Below are 20,647 nucleotides of genomic sequence, written 5' to 3'. Positions count from 1 at the left end.
ACTAAACTGAGTTTCTATTCGTTGTAGGGTATAGAGTAATTCCCTTTATGAGCTAGTTATACATTATTAATATGTACTCTACACATTTAGTAAAACAGTCACTCTTTTAACATCACGTCTAGCACCGCATAAAATCCACTGGGAACCTTTCTCAGCCCAGCTGAGCCTATATCCACTTCCGGTTTGACTCAAATTACAAGCGTAGTTTTCCTGGCGCGAGGATTGTGGGAAATGTAGTACTGGCCGGAATGCAGGTAGCGACTCAAAAACAAAACAGCAACGTAAAATAGCCACACCAGGTTCATTGTCATACATGTTGCATATAATATCGTAAACATAGCTAAGATTATATTTAAATCAGCTCAAGAAAAGTTTACAGGCTAACGGCACAATCTAAAGACTACATAGCCCAGCTCTGCGCGCTATGAAACCGAGGCAGTGTAAACAGTACTTCAGGAACATGAAAAGATCGGATGACAGTGAGAGGGAAAAGAGGAGAAAGGTATCGCTTGTAGTTTTCTCTCAGTTCGCCAAGCACCATATGTAGTTGTGGAGTTTGTAAGACACCGTTCAGTGCGTCCGTGGCGGTATTGCATGCGCTGCTTGGTGCGGTGTGTTCATTTGAAGTGCGCATGTGATGCTGCTGATTGCTCCTGTAATGTTTCCATTCTTTTATCTGTCTCTGTGTGCACACAGTCATCCGGCACACGAGTGTGTGTTGAGGCACAGTGCGGGGGGAGTGTTTTCTCATGACTGCCACACACTGACTTCGCTGGAGTGGCTTGTGTGGCGGCATTACAGCGAGTTCAGTCGTGGTGGTAATGAATGAAGTCAGGACGCGTGTCCAGGTGTCTCTGCTAAACCAAGCGTTCCGCATTTAGTTTACTTATAAAGAGCATAGGTCCTGTTTTCATCTGTTTTCTGACTAAACAAAATAATCATCCATGAGCTGGTCAGGAAATGGCATGTTGTGTTTTTAATTTAGCAGAGACCGTGTAATAGAAATAAGTGTCGTGGTGCAGCTGTTTTTATCTGAAGTTCTGAACCTGTTGCTTTGTCAAAGCTGTGTGAAGTTTTTTTGGTCATGAAAGTAGATACAGTGAGATATTGGTCTTTATCACAACCTAAACTCACACCGTCCTTATCAGATACATGGACAGTAATATTATTATTGTACAGCTTTTTGCATTGCATTCAAGGTATATTTTATGAGTTCACGCACTCCCTGGGAATCAAACCTATGATCTAGGTGTTGCTAGCGCAATGGTATTTTGGTATTTTATTTTCCTTTGATATTTTGTTATATTCCATTCTAGGTGTGTCAAGTTTCTCAGGGGTTTTTAAGTGGTTTTTGTTTGTTTGTTTTTTGGATAGTTTCAGTATTTTCTGGTGCTGCGCTCAAATAAGAACTAACAATCTCTTAAAAAAATGTAGGTTTATAATTTTTTGGATACGGCACAAATGAGGTATTGCAAGTATAAGGTTTTACTCTTTTGACGCTGATCTCTAGTCATTGTTTTTATTAGATGGAAGTATTGTTTAACATGCCGGCATATTTGAAAATGTCAAATTTATTTATAATTGTACTTGACACGTTGACATGCCACTTTCAAGTTGTCTGTGGTTAAGATGATTTAGTTTAATAATCAAAAGACATATACTAATGTGACATTTTGTTTGCATTTCAAATGATATGTTTGATTTGTCTGTAGTAGAGTCAGCAAAGTTGTTGGAAGGTCTGTCAGCAGCTTCTTCAGTTCTCTCTTTCTTTAACCTGTTTCGTATTCATTTTCCACTCATTTTAGTCTGTTTTCTCTCTCTCTCTCTCTCTCTGATGGCATGCTTTTGGATCTTGTCTGACAGCAGGGAATCTATGTAGTACGTGGTTCCTCCACTTTATTGCAGCTGCCACAGGAAGCAGAGTCCCTGAGAACTTGATCCAGCTGGTTTTGGGTCTGTACAGCAGATGGACTGACAGACAGGTCTGCTACCCTGCCCCATCTCATTTTGTCTTATCTCTTTCTTCACAAAAATAAATGGATATGGGAAGAAAACACAGAGCAGCTAGACTGAGGGTCTGGTGTGTGTTCCTGTGGTTCCTTAATATAAAACGCGGGTCCATTTAATCATAAGAATAAATAAAAGGGAGTACATTGTCTCAGCCATAAACATGTGTGCATTTATGCCCAATAACTAGATGTGGATGGATGTCAGAAGAAGGCCTGTGAACTATCCGTCTCAAAAAGGAATTATTTTTATCCTTAGTTCAGCTTTGCCAGGCATTTCCTAAACATATGTGGCACATATGTATGATAAAAAGAGCACTTCCATTATCGTGCACTTAAAGAGGGAGACTATTGGCTAATAGCCTATTAAAAACTGACTTCATCCTTTTAGAAGTGACCTTACATGGCCTTCAAACTAAAAATACTGTTATAGTAGTTGACAAAGGGACATTGGACAATCAGAGTTGGTGGTTTTAACGTTGCCAGGGTGACCACAAAGATCCCACTGAAGTATTATTAAATTATAAATGCCATTTTGACCATTTTATTGCATTTGCAGGACAATGTCCTCACAGTTATGAATTAGAAAAGCACTTTATTGTTTTTTCATCCATCTGTTGAGCATGTTTTATTTCATCACGCCCACAACTCTGTTGGCCTCCGCTGCTGCATTTGACACCTTCCTTGATGACTGTGCAACATTATGTTCTGCTTGTACTGTGAAGAATAGTGCTTTTGTCGATAAATAAACAAAGATTAAAGCTAAATAAATAAAAATAACTAAATGCATTATTTCAGAGTGGCAGAGAACGTGAGGTGCACTGAGGGTTGCCAGATGTTCAGAGGCTTGCGCTCCTCCCGGCCCATCATTCAGAGAGTCCTCGGCTCATTGGCTTTCTCAGCTAGTGTGTTTGCTGGAGAAAGCTGTTTAGGCTATTTCATTCGTGAACACTCATTAAAATGGTTTGTGTTCCCCTTGGCAATTCTGTTAAATTAACAGCTAGCTTCAGTTTAGGCCTGATTATGAGGCCACACATCCAGTCTTGATTAATCAATTTCTCTCACAAAATGTTCCTCTGTAAATTAGTGTTAAAGTAACGATTTATAGGTCCTAATGCCGAGCCGCTGTCATGTCGAAGCCGGTGTTTTAGCGGGAGGTGGTGTCACTTTCGGCGTAATCAGCAGTTTTTCTGCCCCCCTTGTCGTTTTACCCCTCTCCGTTCGTCACCGTACGCCTACGTCCTATTAATGAGTCCATAATAGAGAAACCGTGTCGGACAGCCACATAAAACACACTCAGGAATGCATAATTAGACCCGTGTTCAAGCTTCGCTAGGGGCAGATTTATATCCGGTGATGTAAAAAGAAGGGAAAAATAAAACAAATTAAGGAGGCAGTGCAGTGCAGCTCATGACTTCTGATTCCTGAAATCTGAAAAGATGAAAAAACAGGCGAGGGAACAAGGGAGGGTGGGAGTGTTAGAAAAAATACTGCCACAGTTGATAATGATACCATTACACTAATGGAGGCAGCAAATGAAGTAGCAGGCGGACACCGTGCTTTATTGCCACAGGGGGTCGTTTTCTGCTGCATTCCTAATGGCTGGAACCACCGGTATTGATCAGGCCATCATACCACTAATCCACACGTGCATTACTTACTGCTGCAACACCGTGTCAGTCTTTCCACTGTTGCCACCCACAGCCCACCCTGTTCCCTGGCCACAGGCCCTGCAAAAGACCCCACAGAGCCTGTGATTTAAGGGTGGAGGTTGGATAGTGGTGTGGGCGGGGTCATTGAATGTCCCCTTAGTCAGGCCTCTTTTGTTTTATGATGCACAGAGGGAGAGTGAGTGGCCTGAGTGATTAAGGACAGGCAGAGGTGTTTGTTTAATTAAGAAGCAAGGCATTATCAGCTCTTCTGCCTTTTTATGGTAGTTAGTCTGTGTTTGAGTTGAACCGTGAGTGTGCTGCTGTCTTTTCTAATGGTTTGGAGCTGTAATTAAGTCTAGGCTGATCCATATCCATTGGTGAAGCCATCTGCTAAATGGCAAGTAAAATCACCTGGCATGCCAGATCCTTGATCAAGTATTTTACTGGACTCCACGGGAAATAGCGTTTAATTAAAAAATGACTGATCTGGCAACTCCAATCTTTTAAATTTTCTCAAAAAAAATATTTTAAAGTATTTCATTAAAGGAAGCAATCTCAGATTTATTATTTATTTGATTATTTATACATTTTTTATTATTTCTATATATTTTTTTTAATCGTAATCGCAGTAAATAAGTGTTTAACAGGTTTTTAAATTATATTTAGTGCAAATACAAATGTTTTTATCATGATTTGAAACCCAACTTTTTTTTTTTTTTTTGAGTTTGTTTTGACGGTGTACATACACTGCCGTTTAAAAGTTTTGGGTCACTAAGATTTCTTTAAAAATGTTTTTGAAAGAAGTGTCTTATGCACCAAGGCTGCATTTATTGACATGAACCAAGGGTCATTTCTAGATCAAATTTCAGTGACTGAACTTTTAAAGTTTGCATCTACGATAAAAATGCTTGCTTATGTAATCTTTAAATTATTAAAGGTTCTTTCAGAAGATTTTCATGAATTCCTCAGTTCTTCCGTAAGCCCTTAGCACCTGATGATGAAATCTGCTTCATCACAAATGACTTACAGCTCGATTAACATGTACGAAGAGGCCTTACTTCAGCTCGGTGCTGCTCTGCTGTCATCTCCACAGCCCCTGCCTGGCCCGAGCCATCAGTCTCGTTTTCCTGTATCAGCATATCGGCACTAACCTCTGCCCTCTGCTAATCAAACACTTCACCTTAAGGGAAACATTCATTCAGCTCTCTCGTTATGATGGCTTCTGTGGTCATAAAGATGTATATTTATATTTCCCCACCTCGTTGCTCGACTGTTGCAGGGAAACTAGATATTGATCTGGATATTTAGTCATTTCTTTCTGCTGGGACATCAATATTACGCTAACGTGTATGCGAGCCGTGCTTGACCCTGGCCCCTCTCTCTATCCGTTCTCCCATTGGAGCTCAGTGATATACTATTCTGAAAAGCAAATCAATGAGTGAATATGAAGTTTGAGGAGTAATATAAGGCGGCCCTGAGGCCTATAGCAGCCGCATTGATCCAATGTGTGGATTAAGGTTGATTTGTTTGTTGTGAAGCTTTTCACCTTTATATCATCAAGAGGTCCGGCACACACACAAACCCACCCACATCCCCTAAATGCCTTTTATGGTTATTTCCTTCATTTCCATTACAACTTATTTGCATTTATTAAAAATATTGATCATGAAATAATTATGTTATAGGCTGCTGTTCATTCTTTGTTTATCAGATATTAATGTGAGTATTATAGGCCCATATTGTGCACATTATGGTCCCGTTAGATGTCTGACCCTGTTTATGGTTTTGTGTATTTAATAAAGAATGTGATTTTTATAAAGACGCTTAGTCCTAAAGTTGGTTTTCAGTATATTAATGTCTTCTGAGACCAGAGGACGTCTAAGAAAAGAGCTGCTTTATCAGCTTTTATGTTCTTTTTATAGTCAGTCAGAGATTATAATTTTTTTTAAGGAGGGGTCACTGAATGGGATTTGTTATGACACTAAAGATCCGTTTGTGTTTCAGATGTCATGAAAGGGGGTATTTACTGTACACTTGGTCATACAAACTGATATCTATCTGATCACAAAACATAAAGCGTCAGTCCCATCTGATATATATTTAAGACACACATTTAAGTCCAAGAAAGAAGCCATCTGTTTTTAGTTGTGTGAGTCAAGTCAAATGCAGAAAGATTTTAAGTAAGCTGTTATATTTGCATGTAGTGCAGGAGAGTTGAATTTATATTAGTGGTGCCAAATGATTAATCGCGATTAATCATATACAAAATCAAAGTTTTTGTTTACATAATATGTGTGTGTGCTGTGCATATTTATTATGCATATATAAATACACATACAAGCATACACAGTACACACACATATTATGTAAACAAAAACTTTTATTTTGGATGCGATTAATTGTTTGACAGCACTAGTTTATATACATTTTACATATTTACACTGCCCTCCAAAAGTTTGGAAACACCCCTGGCAAAGTGTGGTTTTGAACGATATCAGCATAAATCCTTATAATTTTTTGGTGCAAATACATTAAAGTAACTTGACATTATCATTGAAGACCAGCAATAAAACATAATAATGGCAATATACAGTATACATGTTAAAGTCAGACATGCCCCTTTGCCAGCTGTGATGCCTGGTTACTGGTTTAAACTTGGCCCAGGATATTTGGGTCAGCACATACTGTAGCTTCAACAATTCATTGCCAATTCAAAGTTGTTGTTTGAATAAACTGACAGCTCTGATGCCCAGATTTTGCAGAGCTGTAATAGCTGCTAATGGTGGATATTTTGATGAATCGAAAATTTTAAGTTTTTTCTATGTATAAACTGTTTATGTAATAAAATATGTTTTCGTAGTTTGTGTTGTCCCTCATCAATGCAAAATTATCTCAAATTAAAAAGGATTCATGCCAATATTGTCCAAAACCCCACTTTTCTAGGGCATTTCCAAACTTTTGGAGGGCAGTGTATGTGACCAATTGTGTCTAGTAACAGTCCAATCAACCAAGATGCATGAAGTTAAATAGGCCTAAATGTGCTTCAGTCAGCAGTGTGGCTTACTGATGTAAAGTGACCTGTGTGTATGTATGTGTGTGTGTGTGAGAGAGAGAGAGACTTATGAAATTCAGGGGAGGTTGATCAGGTAGCTATTGGCTGATCAGTGGTGATGTATAATCAATAATCAATGTGAGCAATAACAATAGGATCACTTCAGAAAAGCTTTGAATAAACATAAGATTGACCTTATAACCTAGTTTTAAGGGGCTTCCATTCAAGGCTATAGGCTTTTGTTGTCTTATTCTGCTTTACCCCCATATTTTATAAAATAATGTATTTATTATATTTTTGTTATTATCTTATTGTATTTTTATATTATCTCTGCAATATGTTTTTGTATTACATTAATAATATAAAAAAATGTTATTTTATAAAAGTAGCTTTTTAAAGCATACAGTATACACAATATAAACAATACAATAATAAAATTAAACATGATCAAATGAAATGGAAAATAATAAACCTTATCAAGCAAATGCAAGTTTAAAAAAATGTCTTAAGTTGAACTTTAAAAAGCCCTTTCCCCTGTAGATCAAGGATTTTTGAGGAACAATGAGCAAGTTTGATTGTGAGGAGCGCAGTCTGCGATTAGGAGTGTAAGGATGTAACAGCTCTGTTAAATAATGTGGTGCCAGGCAATGCAATGCTTTAATGTAAGCATCATCATTTTAAAATCTACTCTGAACCTGATTAGGAGCCAGTGCAAGGATTCTAAAACTAGAGTAATAGGTTGCATATCCTGAACCCAGTTAAGATCCTGATGGTTGAATTTTATACATATTGCAGCTTGTTTAGTGTGGATTTAGAAAATCTGGCTAAAAGGGTGTTACAATAATCTATCCAAGAGATGACAAAGGAATTTATTAGTGTTTAAGCTACATCGTAGGACACAATTGTGCAATGTTTCCGAGATGGAAAAAATATGTTTTAACAGTACTCTGAACAAAATAATCAAATGACAGATTAGTATCAAAAATAACTCCAAGGTTCCTCACTCTATTCTGGATTTCCAAAACAGAGTTATCAAAAGTCAAACACAGAGAACCAGCTTTAGAAATCTGATGATGGGAACCAATGGGCATAACTTCGATTTTACCACTGTTCAGACAGGAAATTATTACTGATCCATGTTTTTAGCACTGTAATACAGTCCGAAAGAAAAGTAGTGTCAGGGCACTCAACAGGTTTTGAATGTGTATATAAATCTGCGTATCGTCAGAATATTATATCTATGTTTTTAACATTGCATTTTTTTATGTAATGTGAAAATCACTCCATCATTTTTCCATCTGTCTGCTCCGCTGAACAGCAGGCCCCTTCTTTGCTGTTTATTTGTGAATTTATATTCTTGTGTAATAGCTCACCTTTTCTTGTAAAGGGAAACTATCTAATGGCAGCCCTTTGCCCAACATCTGCTTCCTATTGCCAGTCCAAAGTCCCTCTTTCACTGGAGCTGCAGGAGGCCACTTTCACTAGAGCCTGTAAACACTAACTCTTAATTTGTACATCATAAGTTATGTTCTATAAATGAGGGGAGTGAAAGTGGGCCTGAGCACCTGGTGTGTGTGTGTGTGTGGATGCCGATGGGTGACGAGGCACTGCCCCATGGTTTGTGCCAGTTGGAAGTCTGCATGTGCCAGACAGGAAAATGTAGATCCTGCCCTGCCAACCTACTGCTGGGCTCACACAGGCAATGGATTTGGAGAGAGAAACAGGAGGCTTTTAGAGGCTTCTCAGATGAATTTGATGGATTTACCTGCTGTTGCTTATAATGTAACACAGGCGAGCCGTGTAGATAGGGTTTCATGATAATAAAGAGTGTAATTTGAAGTTTTGTATGTTCTCATATAGCTGAAATGTGGATGCTGTTTAAAGCTGCAGTCCATAACTTTTTTTGTTAAAAATTTACAAAATCAATATAATAAGCAAGTACATCATGAATCTATTTTCCAAACTGTGTTTTTGGCTTATCCTGAATCACTACAGTACACCTATAATAAGTTTTTATATTCAGACTTGGCTCGTAATCAGGAGAAGCCCAGCATGATTCGTCATAGACATAAACAGAGAGAAGTAGCTCCGGCTACAATGTTCTTCCACAAGATGCACACAGTTCTGTTTATTAACAGCTAGAGCACCAGAAGGTACGGACTGCAGCTTTAAGATGGATGATTTGCTATGAATAACAGGGAATGCTTAGACTGATAACAAAGCTGTAAATGGGTAGTTCAACTAAAAATGAAATTTCTGTCATTAATTACTCGCCCTCATGTTGATCCAAACCCGTAAGACCTTCGTTCATCTTCAGAATTCAAATTAAGATATGTTTGATGAAATCCAAGAGCTTTCTGACCCTGTATAGACAGCAATGCAACTAATGTGTTTGAGGCCCAGAAAGGTAGTAATGACATTGTTAAAATAGTCCAGACATTAGTGGTTCAATCCTACTGCAATGAAGCTACAAGAAAACAAAAATAATGGATTTATTCAGTAATTTCTTCTCTTCCGTGTCAGTCTTCACCAGGTTTTCAGGAGAGTAATACGACGCATGCCTGTCTGACACAGAATAAATTGTTGAATGAAGTTTTTTGTTGATGTTCTTTTTCTTTTTTCTGTGCACAAAAAGTATTCTTGTAGCTTCATAACATTACAGTTGAACCACTGAAGTCACATCGACTATTTTAACAATGTCCTTACTACGTTTCTGGGCCTTGAACATTCCGGTTGCATTGCTGTCTATCCAGAGTCAGAAAGCTCTCGGATTTCATCAAAAAAATCTTAATTTGTGTTCTGAAGATGAACGAAGGTCTTACGGGTTTGGAACAACATTAGTGTGAGTAAGTAATGGAAGAAATTTCATTTTAGCGTGAACTATCTCTTTAATGATTTAAGCAATATGATTTTCTCCATTGTTTTGCCTTTAAGGTTCATTTAGCATTAAAAGAATTCATGTCTTTATTCACCCCAAAATTTAAATCCTGCCATCATTTACTTACGCTCATGTCATTCCAAACCTGTATGACTGACTGACTTCTATGGAACATAAAAGAAAATATCTTGAGAAATCATAATAAAAATAATGATAATAATAGTTTCAGTTAATTTAGAATATTGTTGCCATTCCTGTAACTGACAGAATTATTTTTCAGCAGAACAGCATGCTAGATCGGGTCTCCACGCCAGATAATGTTTAGGATCCAGTCCCGGGCGCCAGATCCTGTCAGAAAATATCAGTTTGTCCAGTAACAGAACAACTAGTCAGCAGAGCTGTTGATACCCAAAATGAGTGTTTAACAGTCTTCTGTCAGTCAAAAAGTTGACCGAGAAAAGCCAGAGAAGAGCAGAAGCAGGAGACGAAGTGATTATGGTAAAAAGTAACCGAGTTTATTGAACAATCTTAGTTGCGTACACTCTAAAAAAAAATAAAAAAATAAAATGGTGCTATATATACCACTAAAAGTGGTTCTTGGCTCGTAATCATAGGGGAACCACTTTTGGTGCTGTATAGCACCCTTTCTTCAAAGGTGCTATACAGCACCTTTGTCAAATGGTGCTATGTAGAACTATAAGAGGTGCCATATTGCACTGTATTTCTTCAACAAAAATGAGCACCAACAGTGGTTCTTTGGCTCGTAAAGAACCTTTAAAGGAGTTTAACAGGTTCTTTGTATGGCAGTGGTGCTGTATAGCACCTTAATCTCCCCAAAGAACCACTGAAGAACCATACAGGAGCTTAACCGGTTCTGTATATGGTAGCAGTGCCAAAGAACCGGTGAAGAACCGCTGAAGAACCACTGAAGCACCAAGATTTGGTGCTATACAGCACCAAAAGTGGTTCCCCTATGATTACGAGCCAAAGAACCACTTTTAGTGCTATACAGCACCATTTTTTTAGAGTGTATGTTTCAATGTTCAGACTTCACCTGACCAGCACAAATTCAACATGTACTGTTATACCAAAATTGCTTCACCGCAACATCCCATAAACCTTGGGTTTCCATTAACATTCCCCCTTATCTATTTCTGTTTATACAGACAAAACAGTTCATGAAACCCCACAAGCATAAGATTGAACAACAATGAAAATGCATAAGCAAGGAAAAATTTATAAAAAATATGAAATATAGAAACACAATAAATGAGTGAATGAATAAACATCATAAATGAATAAACAAAAATACTTAGTATAATAATCAATGATAAAAATGATCAAATTATAAAAATAATCGGTAACACTTTATTTTGATAGTCCACTTTAGACATTTACATTTACATTTATTCATTTAGCTGACGCTTTTATCCAAAGCGACTTACAATTGCTATATATGTCAGAGGTCGCACGCCTCTGGAGCAACTAGGAGGTTAAGTGTCTTGCTCAGGGACACATTGGTGTCTCACAGTGGATTCGAACCCGGGTTCTCTCACACCAAAGGCATGTGTCTTATCCACTGCGCCATCACCACACATTCTACTAACAGTAAGTAACTTTGCAACTACATTAGATTATTAGTAGACTGTCTGCTTAATATCTTCTAACACTTTATTTTGATGGGTCCACAACATACAACATGCTGACTATGAGAAACTTTGCAAGTATATGTCAACTTATTCTACTAACCCTAAACCTACCCTAACAGTCTACTCTGAGAGTTAGCAGACATGTAGTTGCAAATTAATGAGAATTAGTTGACATGTCGTTGACATATAGTTACAAAGTTACTTATAGTTAGTAGAATGTCTAAAGTGGACTATCGAAATAAAGTGTAACCAAATAATCAAATAACTAAAATTATTAAAATTATAAAATAATAAATCATATGAATGACTAATGATTATAAAATGATGATATAAATATATATATAATAAATGAATTTTAAAAAATAAAAACATTTAAAAAATAGAAACACAAAACACACATTTTGCATGTGAGGATCTAAGGATCCTTCAAGCATTAAGCATTCAGCGACATCCATACTCCGCTGCCGTGCATACATGGCCATTGTTTCCATGACTTGGTCACAACTTTTGTCAGAGTGGCATCACCATGCCAACAGGTTAAGTGACACCTTGTCAAATGTCTAGTTTGTGATGCTGTTGTTTCAAGGTGAGGTGCAGGAAGAGTGAAAGAGAGAGCGAGTTTGAGTGCTCGAATGGTCACCGATGCATGACACTGGCCTCTCATTACTGTCTCTTCTGCCTTTACCAGCACACACACACAAACAGGTTTGGTTGTGAGCGGTGGCCTATTGAACGCTCATTGGTATGCTTGTGGTAATTTTACTGTCAAAACTCGCTCTCTCTCTGTTTCTGGCTGTCTTTCTCGCTCTCTCAGTCTCTGTGCCCCTGGTCATCCAGCTGTAAGTTCACCCTGAACTACTGTCAAGCACATGATCAGGGCTGCATAAAGAAAGCTGCTCTGTCTTGCTGTCTATCATGTACTGCTCTTCTTCTTCCTTTTCTCTCTCTGTGTTTGTGATAGGGCCAGACCTCTCGTCTCTCCTGTTGTTTATTTAGATGAGATCGGCCAAGGTTGGTGGTTCAAGTTCAGTTGTTATGGTGATGAGCAGACGTCAGTGTGCTGTTCTTCTAGTGAGACTGGCTGAATGGAAAAACGTTTGTCCCATCATCTTTTTGTTTGAGGGAGACTTTGAGTTTTATGTGTTTGGTGATGGAGTGTGCCGCTTTGTTTGTGCTAAATTTGTTGTTGAGCTTATTTCTTAAGACAGATTTGATTCACTAACTAAGTGTTAGTGGGAAACCCTAACCTGAGAGCCTTATCTAGTGAAAGTGAATCTCCAAAAGTCAAACTTTCAAAAAGTTTTAAAAATGTATAAATGCAATCGAATGTATTAACGCTTCGAGTCATATTGTTTGCTTTCAGACGGTTGACTGTACTTTAACCATTGAGCTTGACAAGCCTTTTTATGTAATTAGCCTATTTATATTTGCTAGATGTTGTTGTGCTTTTGGATCCAAAATAAATTCTTTGCTAAAAAATGTAGGCCTATCCCTCTTTTTTTTTTTGATGCAACCCATCAGAACAGCTGTTTTTTAATTGTTTTGTTGATTTCTTTTTTTTCCATTCAAAGCTGTTCACTTGCAGTACACATTGTTATGGTGTTTTAACTTAGTATTTTTATGAGTAAACAAATCCAGTCAAAATTCATACCGCAGGTTACTTATTTAAAATGTTATGCTTTACATATAAAACATTACACATTATTTTACTCCTTACTTCAAAAAAGTAACCTGTTTTTGCAACTGTTTGTGAGGATCTCTCTTGTTCTCTCATGTAGGCTAATATACATTTTTATCCCCTACCTCTACAGGCATTTTATTTTTTAGGTTTTTTTATGTTGTAATTTGAGAGGTTTTTCTACATTTCCAGAAAAAGGAGAAACATATGCAAACACTGCAGGCCATTGTCACACACTTACATATAGTAATCTTTGCTTATAAAAAGCCAGATCAGTATGGCACACACAGTGATTATGAACATAGTCCTTCTCCGATACTTTCCCACTGTGTGTGTATGTGTGTTTGAGCAGTATATACGTGTCTGAACACATTTTTGCTTAATCGCATTGTCACACATAGGTCGTCTGACATTTTCTCTATTCGTGGTGTGTGTGTTTTTATGCTCTGACAGGCTTCCTCGCCCTTGACTGATGGCACATATGGATTGGACTAATCCAGGAACTCTTTTCCTCTCACATACATTCAAACACACACACTTTCTCTCTCTCATGTGCCACACACTGTCTTCTGTTCCTCACCCACAGACAGCTTTGGTTGGTCTATCTCTGTTTGTAATGGCGTCCCCTGCTCCATGATGACAATGGGGATTAAGCATGAGTTTTTTTTAAATGTATTTCTTCTCTTTTCCTGCTTCTGAAGAAAGAGAGCTTTCTTATCAGCTCTTCCAGGATCCACCATCATCCCTCTCTCCTCTCCTCCGCTGCCAATTACACAGCGGATCATTTACTTCAACGGTATAAATGTTCCAACACAAGTATTAGCAAGCAGAGCTGAGTCGCTGACAGATGTACAAACTTTAATTCTCTAGTTGTTTTTATTTTTATTTTTATTAATTTATGTATCATCTTTTCTTCCCTCCCGCTCAGTCGTGATAATCTGGGTTGCCATGGCGGCGGGGAGGAAGTGTCGTAGCTGTCACTCCAGCATGTGTTTCAGAGGTTCAGGTAGCTAATGTATTCAGGAAGACAGTAAATGAGAGGTAAACAGAGGAGCATTGAGCCCGTGTGTATATTTAGATGTGGGTCTGTGATGGGACAGCGAGCGATCTGCTGTGTGTATATCTTTCCATCACTAAACTTATTGGCACATACTGGAGCATATAATCTTATTTCTAATCTTTCTTAATTATAGTTCTTTAATTAATAGTACTTATTTAATTTAGTTTTGATTTGTTCACTTTATTTCATTTTACATTTTGTTCATTTTGTGCTTTTTATCTCAATATTCATTTTGTTTGGATATACTTCTTACACCATTTGCTTTGCAGCAGTATGGCCAGTAAGATTTAATTTTTTTTTAAATAATACTGTTGATCATTTTTGTGTCTTTTTGCTGAATAAAAGTGTCAGGAACAACATTTATGTTACAAAAGACTTCTGTTTCAAAGAGAAGCAGTTCCTTTGAACTTTCTATTCATCAGTGAATCCTGAAAAATAGATTTCCACAAAATTAAGCAGCACAACTGTTTTCAACATTGATCATATACACGAAATGTTTCTTCAGCATCAAATCAGCATATTAGAATGATTGCTGAAGGATCATGTGACGCTGAAGACTAAGACAATGCTTAAAATTCAGCCTCGCATCAGAGGAATATATTACAATTTGAAAAGCACAAATTTAATATTTTATATCTCCAGCAAGGAAGTTTATCCTTGAGTGATTGAGTGACTTTAATGACAGAAACATATGAATGTTATTAAGCATTTATAACATTCATAAATGCACAAATACATTCATAAATGCACAAATTCATAGCACAAATTGTTGTTTGTTCATTGTAAATTTAATTGCAATTATTTGTAATGTTGATTTGTGAGAGACAAGAAGTTTTGTAGAGAGACTGTAACATTGCTGTTTCAAGAAGAGCACATATAGTGAGTCTGTCGAAATGAGTGTACCTATCTGCTAATGGGCTAACTCACATTGTTTCCCTAGCATTATCATTAGCTTATTTTTTCCCTCTGTCTTTTTCTCTCTGTCAGGAGTTGTGACAACTTTTCTACTGTTGATCAAACAGTGCAGTGACACCTGATTAGCCTGCTGCGTGTGTGTGTTGCAGTACGTTTTTTCCCCCCTGTGCTAATTAAAGGTGAACCTGGCCTGTCAGCTCAGAGAGGAAGCAGAAATTACTTCTTTGTCACACCATACCTGCTTTTGTGACACCGTTCTGACATCTCTTCAATGGACCCTTTTCACAGACTGTGATGATGATGCATTTTCACAGCTATTAACATCGTAAATCTAGATCTTATTTTTTAAAATGATTTTTAAAATGGGAATTTTAATGCACTATATTTTACATTTTTTTTTTAATTACCTTGCCACTAAATTACAAAAAAAAAAAAAAAAAAGTGGTTAATGCTATTGTAGATTTTTTTTTTTTTCAAACCCAACCACAGTATGACTTCCACTTCTGAAAACCCTGGAACTGTGAAATGGGTCCATAGCTGATTTGAATCTTTTCTGCAGAAGCTGTTGTTTAGCTAGTGTCAGGATGGGTGAACCTCAAACTGACAGTTCACGCAATAATGAAAACTCTCATCATTTATCTATCATCTGTCATTCTCCTCATTTCTCATGTTCCACTGAAGAAAGTCAGTCATCCCTTGTGGTTCGAAGTATCAATGCTGGACCTACCTTGGTTTTCTTGGAGTATAAGTATGCCATGGTTTTAAAGTGTTTTTAAAGATTACATTTAAACTAGCATTAGATGATAGCAAGATACCCTAAATGTACAAATATTGGAATTGAACATGCACAATTAAATACCCCCCCCCCCCCCCCCCAAAAAAAAACTGTAATAATTACTGATAACGGATATCCTGTGCATCCCTCAGCTATATGAATATAGTAATTGTTTAGTTTCATAGTATAGCATGGTATTACCATCCGATGCCATCACTGTACAGTAGTGTAGTCTTCGTGCTGATTGTATGTGTGTGTGTGTGTTTGAGTGGCAAGTCCTTTGCACTCCACAGGACCATAATTCACTCCCACCCCTCTCTACCAAGATGACTCCTCTGCCTGAGCTGCTTTGACCACTGGTCATGTGGTGTTACGCGGGTCAGTAGGAGTAATTATTTCTAACCGCTGAATACACACTGAAGATGAATAGTTTTTGGAGAGAGTGTAATGTGTGGCTGACCCATGCTGACATATGGTTCATCCCGACTCTACACAGCCTTGATTTATCTCTTCACTGTGTGTGTGTGTGTGTGTGTGTGTTAACGAGAGGAGGGTGACAGCGCTCTTAGCTTCACTTCCATCTTCATCATGGAGCGCAGGAGATGGTTGGAGGGAAAGGCTAAAGGGGATGCTGTTGCTCTCATATTAATTTCCTCATCCCTCTGCTGCCTCATTTAGGGCATTTAGTCTAGTCTCTGTAGAGACTTGTAGCATTGTTTTCAGATAAAACAATGCAAGTTTATCTGAGGCCCTGCCCTGGTATTGACGTCTGATTTAAGTTATTCAGTCACAAGACAATGCTAAATACTGGTTTAGATAGCATTATATGAGACATGTAGTAGCACCAACTTGCTTACTTGATCACAGTTGTCTGCCGGAAATGCATTGGGAGCAACATATTATTGAGGAAAAAGAAATGTAGGATGGCTCTTTCCATCTGTTGTTGATTGGTGGAAGGCAGATCTGTATGTGAGCTTGCAGTTTTTAGTAAAAAAAGGGCCAGGTTTTAAAGGTCTAGTTCACCCAAAAATAAAAATAAAGAGGATATTTTGAAGAATGGTAGCCAAACAGTTGCTGGTCCCCACTGGCTTCAATAGCATGGGAAAAAAAGTCATTGGGGACCAGCAACTGTTTGGTTACCCAGATTTTTCCAAATTATATCATTTTGCATTCAACAGAAGAAAGAAATTTAGGTTTAAGAACAACTTGAAAAATGAGTTTATGTAAATGGTTTTGGGTGGACTATCTAAGTGGACTAAATGATTGGAGAAGTCTGACACCAGAAGTCTTGTTTCATCCGATTGGAAAATGGATAGAGATTTTTTTTCAGCATAATCTCCAAAAAGATTTTCACATTTTGAATATATTAAGTCAAATTTATGATGTATTAAAAACATGCTCTCGAGTATGACCTCAGATCCCAATTGTTGTGGTGTCCAATTAAATTTTGACATGCTGGAAGTATAGAGTGAATGTAAACAAGGCAGTCTCTCTTGGCTGACCATTTGAGATTAGTTCACCTGAGAAAAATAGTTAAAAATTAAAACTAGCATAATCATATCTGTGCAGCATATAAGATTCAGTGTTAATGAAGAAATGGCTCCATGGAGAAATGGCATCCATTCCTGCCTTGATACTTCCACTATTGGGCCAGGGATTTGTCACTAGGTGGCAGCTGGACATCATGAATGTATCTGTTTTTTACCTCCCCCCTCTTTCAGCAGATGTTAAAGTGTAGTGTTTTATAGGGTGAGGCTGCTCTATGATGGCTTCTCATGCCTCTGTGATGTTGTAAAGAGCCCAGGAGCATGACCCGCCCCGCTCCGCCCTGTTAACCCTTCTGATTGGCTCTAATTCTTAGTGGCACAGTACGCTGGGCACATGACAGTAACCGTGTTCCAGTTCGCTGGTGAGTGAGCCGCCCCAAAACACACCCCACATGCTCTCTCCTACACACACACACACACACACACACGCACACACGCGCACACACACACACGATCGTGTTAGTGTCACTTCTGTTTCACTGGTCTCATATGAACTTAAGTGCTTAAGCAGACTGTTCAATATGCCACCAGCAATTACATTTTCAAATGGGTGGGTTTGCAAACATCATCTGTGTTAATCTGTCTGTCACTGCCCGACTTCCTGCCGGAGGGAGGAAAGAGGATTAAGTTATTCAGTCCCTGGTAGAATATTTTCTTTGTTCACCCTGACTGAAGGAGAAGTAAATAAAGCAACAAGATTTTTTCCCGACGAGTTAAAAAAAGGCAGCTTCCTCCTGCCATGTCTCTTGGATTTGACTAATGCTGTTCAGACAAGTTGTCCTCCCAGAATCCGTTTGGAAATCATCTAAACGCGAGGGGACATCATGGGTCTGGTGGTGGGAAGGAGCAGAGAGTGGCTAGGCTGTAGATTGTAAAATATGAATTTGAACGGTTAATTATTTTCCTGATTCGATTTAATTTATATTTCAATGATAATTTTCGGTCACACTTTATATTAGGTGGCCTTAACTACTATGTACTTACATTAAAAATAAGTACAGTGTACTTATTGTGTTCATATTGTATTGCAAAACACTTGCTGCTATTGAGGTGGGATATGGGCAAGGTTAGGGACAGGTTTGGTAGTATGGGTAAGTTTAAGGGTGGGTTAAGGTGCAAGTGATGGGTCAACAGTGTAATTATAAAGGTAATTACATATAGGTATTTTTAAAAATATAGATACAATATAAAAACATGTATGTACACAATAAGTGCATTGTACCAAATTATTAATTTACATGTAAGTACATATTAGTTAAGGCCACCTAATATGAAGTGGGACCCAATTTTCTTACACGTGAAATTCTCATAGCTAATGCTGTAAATTAAGCTAAATTATGCAAACATGTTTCAATTACATAAATATTATTGGGAAAAAAAGTTAAAAACTACAATTTCTTTTTTGAGAGAAATTAATATTTGATATTAATTAATAATTAAATCAATTAATAAATTAATATTAAATGATATTACTGTTTTTGCTATAGTTTTGATCAAATAAATGCAGCCTTATTGAGCATAAGATACTTCTATTAAAAACATCTTAGTGACACCAAACTTTCACTTTCATTCATTCATTCATTCATTCATTCATTCAAAAAATGCATATTTGTTGCCATGTTGTTTGTGTTGATTATTATATATTCTAATATCCCATCAAGAAGGCTGATTTTTTTTCTTCTTTTATTCAGTAACCCCTCTGATAGATTCAGTGAAGGACTCATCAGACTGATTGCGAGTCGTTTTGAATGATTCATTAAAAGACTCTCATTAAAAACATTCATTTTGATTGAGTTAAACTGAATCAAAGCATATTAAATGCATATTTCAAGGCTCTGTTTGTGCTGTAGAAAACCGAAGCGATACCCATGTCTTGATTCACAGTGCCAGGGTACAGCTGACAGCAGTGGTAAAATGATCTGATTTATTGTTTGAACTACTGAGAACGAAGTAATCAGTGTGTCACACTGGGATTTTCAGATGTGAGTCTGCAGCACAGTCCCTCACACAGAAACACATTCTTTAACTCAGGTTGACAGGAATGCTTTTAAAACATACACCAGTGTGCCTAAATGTTATTGAGTTGTTTATTGTAGGAAGATCCCAGCTCCTGTTCTTTTCAGCTTGAAACGCTCAGAGCAGGGCAAGCATGCTCCATCACTCAGCTGGGCCAAATGAGCGTGACGCTCCCGCTAGCTGAAATTTAACGCCTCACCCGCTTATTGATCCTTCCTGCAGAGGAAAGAGAGAGAGGGGCAGCAGGTCTAGGCCGGACACTGTCCTTGACTCCATGTCCGTTGAAGAGCCCTGGAGGACGCCCCACTTCCACTGCCCTCCACAACAGCAGCCTCCTCCCAGGGGCTCACTGCACTTTACAGCAGGATATTGATTTTGTAGGAGGAATGCAAGGAGGGAGAGAGTGAAAGAGAAGAGCAGGAGGAGGAAGAGAAAGTGACAGAGAAACATAAGGCTTGAACAGGTGAACAGAGGAGAGGAGGGACACAGAATTGAGGGTTGATGGGTAACTAAAGGACATGACTGCTCCCCAGAACAATGGACAGACTGAGTCAATCCACTCTAAAATATAGTCATCATACTCTTTCAGAACCATACTGCAATGGTTTTACCATAGTTTTATTTGTCTACCTTGCCATTCATGTGATACCGAAAGATTACAATGTTAAATCATGTATTATCACGGTACCTTATAGCACAGGTTAAACTGGTGCTAAAATTGTACAAATTTAGCAAATTCAGTCTAAAATAGTTTTTGATTAAAAATGTCTGCTAAAGGTTTGTTTTGAAGCAATCAATGTTTACTGAATTGAAATTGAAGCCAGTTGATTTTTTTCCAAATGAATTTGTATTAATGGTTAGCTTTTCAAATAGCTTAAAGGAGCATATTCAATAACAGATCAATTGTTGTATCTAGAATGGTGAAAAATCCCTGGCATTGGTATATTGGAACATTCATGCCATATTTATGCCACTTTTTTAAATCACAAATTTTGCAATATACCAATGTAAGTGAATTGTAATCCTCTCTTTTGTAACACTATAAATGTCTTTACTGTCACTTTTGATCAATTTAATGTATCCTTGCTGAATAAAAGTTTGAATTTCTTTCCAAAAGGAAAAAAAAATGTAGTGACTAAATTTTGAATGGTAGCATACTTTATATGTCAACATTTCACTTTGATCAGTACAAACACTGTGAAAGACGTGTAGTCTAATCTGCAGGTTAATTCTAAACCGTCCTTTCCATTAACATAATCTCAATATTAATGTTTGCTAGCTAACATAGTGACTAGTGTGCCGCAGACTGACCCAGTGCCTGTGTGTTTTTCTGCTTGTGTGAGTATAACTCCATCAGTGCGTCTGACCTTTCACCTCTCTTCTCTCCTCTTTCTCCTGTCCTGGCAGCTTGTGACGTGA

General features: G+C 37.8%; 1 protein-coding gene across 5 annotated transcripts in view; it reads left to right on the top strand.

Moving 5' to 3' along the window:
* The first annotated feature begins 248 nt into the window (after window positions 1–248).
* The window catches only part of fto (FTO alpha-ketoglutarate dependent dioxygenase), a 138,093-nt gene continuing 117,694 nt past the window's right edge, over window positions 249–20,647 (top strand). For all 5 annotated transcript variants that reach the window (XR_013785079.1, XM_079434118.1, XM_079434119.1 and 2 more), the window contains exon 1: window positions 249–502. Coding sequence is in view for 4 of the 5 variants with exons in the window: in XM_079434118.1 (XP_079290244.1) it covers window positions 425–502 (78 nt within the window). In the remaining variant the exon portion in view is untranslated. The remainder of the gene's footprint in view (window positions 503–20,647) is intronic.

This window comes from Barbus barbus, assembly GCF_936440315.1.
Source record: "Barbus barbus genome assembly, chromosome: 2".
In the NCBI taxonomy this organism is placed as follows: domain Eukaryota; kingdom Metazoa; phylum Chordata; class Actinopteri; order Cypriniformes; family Cyprinidae; genus Barbus; species Barbus barbus.
This window is presented reverse-complemented; position numbering and strand designations above follow the sequence as displayed.